The 7,730-nt window shown below is 37.4% G+C and overlaps 1 protein-coding gene across 2 annotated transcripts; it reads left to right on the top strand.

The window, feature by feature from the left end:
* Positions 1-630: 630 nt before the first annotated feature.
* Positions 631-3,397, top strand: LOC108115187 (protein adenylyltransferase Fic). 2 transcript variants are annotated; one of them, XM_041819368.1, is made up of 4 exons: positions 631-655; positions 759-1,637; positions 1,971-2,174; positions 2,861-3,397. In XM_041819368.1, exons 2-4 carry the CDS (start codon positions 769-771, stop codon positions 3,186-3,188), a joined length of 1,401 nt encoding a protein of 466 aa, XP_041675302.1. In that variant the 5' UTR covers positions 631-655; positions 759-768; the 3' UTR covers positions 3,189-3,397. The 2 variants fall into 2 exon arrangements, with proteins under 2 accessions (XP_041675302.1, XP_041675303.1); XM_041819369.1 differs by having other exon boundaries at positions 2,879-3,397.
* The last annotated feature ends 4,333 nt before the right edge of the window (positions 3,398-7,730 follow it).

The following is a 7,730-nucleotide window of genomic DNA, read 5'->3' on the forward strand; positions in this document are numbered from 1 at the left end:
TGTGCATTGAAGGAGAGTTATTTGCACTGGAGAATGGTCTGACGAAAGGTCCGAAAGTGCTCTGGCGCTTATTAAATTTCGTGGAATATTTTTTGTCACCGGAAAGTCTATTAGGTCTGGGACTTTCCGGGGGTCGGTTGGCCACTATGTGGGGCTGCCGGGGGAGACGTGGTCTAATTTGTTGTTTGGTTTTATGATTGCATTGTATAATTGCCTTCCTTTGGGAGTCACAAGGCGTGATCCCCAGTGCGTGTGTTTGGCATTATAGTCCCCTGCGGCTATAAAACGATCCCCAAGCAGGTTATAGAAGTCCATGAATTGTCCTTCAGAAATTGTAAAACGAGGTGGGCAGTAAACAGCGGCTATGGTGAGGTGTCCGTTGCCTGACTGCACTTGAATATACGTGGCTTGCATATAATTAGTTGCAAAACTTCGGTGAAAGTGGTGCCTGATGCGTTCGCTGATTAAGATGCCGGCTCCGCCGTGGGCTTTACCATCCGGATGATCTGTGCGGTAGAGAGTGTATCCTCTTACTTGGAAGTTGTATTTGTTTGTGTGGTGCGTCTCTGCCAGTAGCATAATGTCGATATGATTATCATTCAGAAACTGTGTTATTTCATGGTTGTGTTATGTTAGCAGAGTGCAGTACCTGCAGGTAAGCACATTTACCAAAGTGTCGGTTAGATGTTTCTATTTAGCGTAACATGTACATGGCGTGCAAATTATTCAAAATTTGTGCAAAACATAAACTAACACAGATAATTAGCTATGGGCAAGAACGCAACGCAAACAAATCTACCTGCTCATCACCAACAACGTAATCCGCCACTCTATGGAGCACACGCGAGCAGCCATCTCCGTATAGCACTGTTCTTTATTGCTGGTAGTATTGCGGCATGGTTTTTTCATATCTTCACTTCCTCGACTTGGAATTGGAACCTACGGCAGATCCGCCACTTCTCCATAGCCCACAATCATCAGACTCAGAATGAGTTCGCGCTGTATTCCGTAGAGGAGATGAACAGTTTCAAGGAGTTTTACTTCAAAAATATCCGTGAAGATGTCCGGACTATTTCAATGGAGGAAGAGCAGACAAATATCAAAGAGGCGCTAGTGGCTCTTCAAAGGGCCCACGACATGTATCTGGCGGACAAGATTGACAAGGCTGGTCGTCTGTTTGAACATGCCCTAATTCTAGCTCCCCGGCACCCTGAAGTACTGCTCCGCTACGGCGAGTTTCTAGAGCACAGCCAACACAACGTTGTGCTGGCGGATCAATACTACTTTCAGGCCTTGACTATCAATCCGACTAATGTAGAGGCGATTGCCAATAGACAGCGAACTGCTAATGTTGTGCAGATTCTTGATGAGCGCCGTCTTGAGTCGTTGGACTCAAAACGCGATGCACTCTCCGCAATCCACGAGACCAACGCCGCCCTGCGTCGGGCTAAAAAGGAAGCCTACTTTCAGCACATTTACCATTCGGTAGGAATCGAGGGTAATACTATGACGCTGGCTCAAACGAGGTCTGTCCTAGAGACTCGCATGGCTGTGGACGGCAAATCTATTGACGAGCATAACGAGATCTTGGGAATGGACCTAGCTATGAAGTACATTAATGCTAGCCTGGTACAAAAGTAAGTAAGGCTTTTAGCATTATGACCTATAAGACTCTATAAAAACATGAATAAATGTTCAATATAATACAAACTTGTTAATGCTTTTATGCAAGTAAACTTGGCCCGTCTTTTGATAGGTTTTAGATCTATAGATTCCGAAAACCAGCTATCCTTACATACAAACATCGATTTAACTGTGCATACTTATGTATATGTCCATATAAAAAAACTTTAACAATTCAAAAATTCCCTATACGCTTTATTTTTGCACAATTAAAAAATAAATAATTTGTTACTATTGGCATAAATTTTGAAAAATGTTCTTATTTATATGTATTTTCTTTTCTTCAGAATAGAAATCACTATTAAAGACATCCTTGAGCTGCACCGCCGAGTACTAGGACATGTGGACCCAATTGAGGGTGGAGAGTTCCGGCGTACTCAAGTGTTCGTCGGGGGTCATATACCACCTGGTCCGGGGGACCTTTCGCAATTAATGCTGCACTTTCAGCGTTGGATAAACTCTGATCACTGCAAGTTTCTACATCCCGTTAAGTAAGTGGGAAACATATCATAAACATATTTCGCATTTTAAAATATAAATTTAACAATGAGGCAAACAAATTAAATGTTTATAGTTTATTTTTAAGGAAAGTAAAATCTAAAAATATTTCCTTTCTATAAAAAATAGCATATTTTATTTCCCAAAATTGTGTTTAAATGCGTAAAAGTGAATGGGTAGCAAAAAACTTCTGAGCAAATGATCGGCTCACGAAGAAAACTGTGCTCTTTTGTTTAAAATTCGCGGGCTCTTTGGTTTTTCTTCAAACACATACAAATGTGTTGTTGTTAGGCAAGTAACATAGGCCTAATATCTAATTTAAATAATAAAGATTAGTAATGACCTTATAAATTATTACAAACTTTTGCAATTAAATTACCAGGTTACTGTCTTATTCAATTTTAAAATAACCATTTTGCTATCATTAATTATCGCAGCGCCAATTTTTGTGTGAGGACTTATAATCAACACTTCTTGTCCTTTTGTATGCTTGTGCGCATGAACGCTGAGATCTAGGGATCTAGATGACATCGCAGCTTGAAGTATTTTCATGCAGTCAAGCAAACTCTATCGTCTACAAGTTTGACCTTGTATAACATTTCTAGTTTATATTTACCGATTTATTTATTATTTTGTAAAAAGTGAATTTTATGATATTAAATCCAATGTTAATAAATAGGTTCTGTCTCATCCACAGTTATGCAGCGCTCGCTCACTACAAGCTCGTAGCCATTCATCCTTTCATCGACGGGAACGGACGAACTTCTCGTTTGCTAATGAACACCTTGCTAATGCGAGCAGGGTACCCGCCTGTCATTATTCCAAAGCAACAACGTAGCAAGTACTACTACTTCCTGAAATTGGCCAACGAGGGCGACATTCGGCCATTTGTACGGTTTGTCGCCGACTGCACGGAAAAAACACTGGACCTGTACCTATGGGCAACTAGCGACCTTCCTCAACAGATTCCATTGCTTATCCAGACAGAAAATGAAGCAGACGAGTAGCAAACTAATATGTAATTTCCTTTTAGCGCGAATTAAAGTTAATTTATTTGTGTATGCTACGAATCCAAAACTGTGTGTAAAATACTGATTTGTATATACTAGATGTAGATTTACTGACAAATACTGTGATCATATTTAAGCTCAATGTTATCCATAAATTTCACACAAATGTCATTACTTACCCTACAAAACAAATACTTCTGAAAATATCTCCCCTTTACTTTTTAGGCATGAGAGAATTTGAATTCGTTGAAAATGTTTAAAATTATTTCGTATTATGTTTAGCATTGACAGCATCCAGAAATCCCAAAATTTTTAAAGACAAATTTTTCAATCCATAAAGGCAGTTTGGTTATAGGCGTGGAACCACGCTAACATATTCTGAATGAAACCATTATTTATTAGCGTATTAATATTTTACCACAAAAAAAAAAATAATATAAATAATCAAATAATTGGTAAAGTTTTTATTTACGAATTAAGAACTCAGACTCATTTTTGTTTCCTTGTGGTTACATTGCTGACGATAAACCAATGAATTTCTTGGAAAACGCTTTTCCTTTTGAGCGGAATCAGCATTATTAAGAATTTACTGCAATTTTTGAAATTTGTATTTTCTATGGTGAGAAGGGGAAGACTGTCCTTCGTTGCTACGGGCCTAATAAAAAATGTATTCCTCATATAATAAAAATTATCATATTCTAATTTGATGTTATGGGCTCAATATTTTGTGATGATCTATTATTTTCAGGAGGGGGATTTGCTAATCAAAGATTTATAATTAACGTACTTTATATTTTTTTTAATGACTATTATTATTTTATAGTAACGAAGTCAGTCCAATCGATCGCCTTTGGGGGCCCATCATCCACCACAGTGACCAGTGACCGGCTAATAGTTTGCGTTTGGCAATCAGTCACTTAAGTGGACATGGCGGGCACAAGTATTATATAAACTTTTAGTTGCAGAATGGTGTTATCGTGCGCAACGGAAATAATTAAAATAGTCTTAATATGAGGGTTTTTAATTAATATGTGAATATGTTAATTTATGCTATATTATGCACGATTAAAGCAAACAATAGATTTTAAATATTATCTACATTTATCTCTAATTTCGGCACATTCGACTTTTTTATTTCATTTATGTATATATAGATAAACAATTTTATTAAATCGAGGTAATGAATTTTGGTTTTCCTTTGTAAAGGCACCCACAACCTCCCGGTATAAATACAGTACCATGAAGCGATATATTAATATACAGTCGGCACATAATTTATTTGTACACCCATGAGTTGGAAGTTTATTCCTTAATTTCTCGAGAAATACGTAACAAAAATTAAAATGTAATATCTCAAATAAAAGATATACATTTCGAGCATATGTTTTAGCATAAAATTAACAAATTTTAACTTAAATACTAGATAATTTCGTTAATAACGCAAAAAAACGTACACTTTTCATTCTTGACTTCTATTTCTGAATACAACGGTAATCAGCGATTAATTTTTGAACTGTACTTCGGAGCAAACTTCGGTGTACTATTCTCAAAGTTGTTTAGTTAGTTTCGCTGCTTTTTTTGCTGTAATTGGACGAAATGGGTCGGGGTCAAGATTTATCCCTAAATTTTCGAAAAACTATAATAAAATTATATTTAGCGAACCACAATTAACCCGAAAATGGTAGAGATATTGTCAAGTCACCTTCCACAATGCAAAGTTTGATACAAAAAAAATACGTAAACACAGGAGAATTTGCAGTAGAACATAGAAAATCTGTAAGGAACCACATACGGACACCACGGGAGGAGCATAACGTTGTAAATACGGCATTACAAAATCCCAGAATAACATCCACAACAATTCTTAAAAGCCTAGAGAAGCCTTCTGAAAAAAAATTTTGTTTCCAAACCATCCGGAACACCCTGCACAATGCTGGTATACATGGAAGAGTTGTTCGTAAAAACCCATTGATTTTTGATTACAACAAAAAATGCGTTTGGAGATGGCAAAAGTGCATGTAAGCAAGTCGGAATTATTTTGGGAAAACGTAACCTTTATTGACAAATCAAAAATGAAAAATTTTGGACACGGCGGTCCTTTTAAAGTATGTCAGAAGGCAAATGAAGCCATGAAGGAAAAAACTTTATTCCATCTTTTAAGCACGTTGGCAAGAATGGGATGGAGGTGGAGTGGCTCAAATGGTCCTTATGGAAGATAAAATTAATAAATTTATGTATAAAGACATTTTAGGCCAAAATTTCATTCCAAGTGCCCTTAAACATCGTATTTCAATGAGATAACAACCCGAAATATTTGTCGGACTTAGTGGAATAGTGGCTTTTATAGAACATTTATGGGATATCGTCCAGAAAGGGACAACATATCTTAGAAGGAATCCTTAAAAACCGCATTATTACCTGAATGGGATTGAATTGATGCTGACGAGACGAGCAACTTTATAAAAAGCATGTGTCGACGTTTACAAGCTTCCATTCCAACGAAGGACCCACTAAAGATTAAAATCCTTAAACCTTTGGAATTGTTGTTAATATTCAACATTTTATGAAGTGTACGGATAATTTTTGTGCATACAAAAATGACTTTTTTGTGTTATTAAGGAAATAAGCGAGTCTTTAACTTAAAACTTGTGAATTTTATTTTTAATATATATGTTCGAAATGTATATCTTTCATTTGAGATATTACATTTTAATTTCCGTTACGTAATTCTCGAGATATTAAGGAATAAACTTCCAACTCATAAATGCAGTTCCTTGTACCACACTCACATTTTTTGTACGGTATTTTATATATCGAGACTTCTATCTTTGAGACCGACAAGTATTCAAATCTCAGCCTAATTCATAAATATAAAATTAAGTTTTTAGGAGAGCTTACTATTGTCCCTGGGTGAGTAGATCTATTTTTCGGAGTCGTGAATGGCTAGTGCTCCAGGTTAAAAACAGCGCAAGCCTATTTGGATAAACCTCTAACTTGATCGTATATTCGATTTCGTCTTTAACAGTTCCCACATTTAAATCTCTGTCAATTTTTTCATTCCGTTTGTACCACGGTGCACCAGCTATAGTTCTCAGTATCTTTGATTGAGCTCGCTGTATTACTTCTAGGTTACTAACGCATGCGTTTCCACATAGCTCGGAGCCATATATCCAAATTGGCTTGAGAATTGCATTGTATAGAAGTACCTTTCACTCTAATTTTAGCGGAGAACGGGCATTTATTAACAAATGTAGGCTTCTTCATTTTAATTTAAATTATGTTCTCTTGGCTTTGATGTGCTTTTGTCAAGTAAGCCGTCTATTCAAATGTTTAGGTTGTTATAAGATTGGTTGTTGGAAGGTCTGCTGTGAAAATTATATACAGTGTTGGTCCAAGCACGCTACCTTGAGATAGATAGGACTCCAGTATTTAATGGGTGTTCTGTGAAAGCAAGGTTTTAATTGTAGAAATTAAGGCGTCCAGCCAATTGCGGTCGAATGCCTAGGCGACATCCAGAAAGACTGTGGAACTAAACTCTAGACTTTCAAATGTAATTTGAATTTCGAAAGTTATTCATAAATTTGTGAATATTCATTTTTACAATCCTCTTCAAGATCTTTGTTATTTAAAAAAGAACAAAGTAGGTTTAATTTGCTTAAATTTTTAAAATTGTTTTATTTAATAACGCATCGAAAGGACATTGCGAATTCGAAAGACAAACTCAGTCAGATATCTTGACTATATCAGGGATCGCTGGGCGACGGCACGGCGGCGGCAAGTTACACACGGCAGGGGGTGTCCAGGCAGAGACACCACACAGCTAGCAAATCACCTGCTCGTAGTAGAGAGATGGCTATCTGATTGGCGGATTAAAATAAATGAACAGAAATGTAAACACATAACGTTTACCCTCAACAGACAAACTTGCCCTCCACTATCATTAAATAACACGCAGATTCCCCAAGTTAACGATGTAACGTACCTCGGCGTCCACCTTGACAGACGACTAACCTGGAGAAGACACATCCAATGCAAAAAAGAACACCTAAAACTGAAAGCCAACAGCCTCCACTGGATTCTTAATGCCCGTTCACCCCTGCGTCTGGAATACAAGGTCTTGCTCTACAACTCTACCCTCAAGCCCATCTGGACATATGGCTCCCAGCTATGGGGGAACGCCAGCAGAACGAATATAGACATTATACAGCGCGTCCAATCAAAAACCCTCCAAATTATCACTGGGTCACCATGGTACATTCGCAATCTAAACATCCACAGGGACCTAGGCATTCTTACCGTAAAAGATGAAATAGACAAACAAAAAGCGTCCTACAATGAAAAACTCTCTATGCACCCCAATCTCCTCGCAAGAAGCCTGGTTCCCAGCCGATCCCGTCTACAAAGCAACGACCTGCACAGCCAGCAATAACTTTCGGGCCCCCTATAGCATAATATCAGTCATATGACAGTTAGTTAGAGTAATTAGGTTTAAGATTTGATACACTTATTGTTAGTCACCATAGGGAGAAGATTCAATAA

This window comes from Drosophila eugracilis, unplaced genomic scaffold (assembly GCF_018153835.1).
Source record: "Drosophila eugracilis isolate 14026-0451.02 unplaced genomic scaffold, ASM1815383v1 contig_647, whole genome shotgun sequence".
Taxonomy (NCBI): domain Eukaryota; kingdom Metazoa; phylum Arthropoda; class Insecta; order Diptera; family Drosophilidae; genus Drosophila; species Drosophila eugracilis.

Excerpts from the sequence above, each read along its gene's own strand:
- LOC108115187 (XM_041819368.1), top strand. The coding sequence starts at position 769 with ATGGGCAAGAACGCAACGCAAACAAATCTACCTGCTCATCACCAACAA. Across the intron at positions 1,638-1,970 it reads AATGCTAGCCTGGTACAAAA|AATAGAAATCACTATTAAAG; the intron begins GTAAGTAAGGCT and ends TCTTTTCTTCAG. Across the intron at positions 2,175-2,860 it reads AAGTTTCTACATCCCGTTAA|GTTCTGTCTCATCCACAGTT; the intron begins GTAAGTGGGAAA and ends GTTAATAAATAG.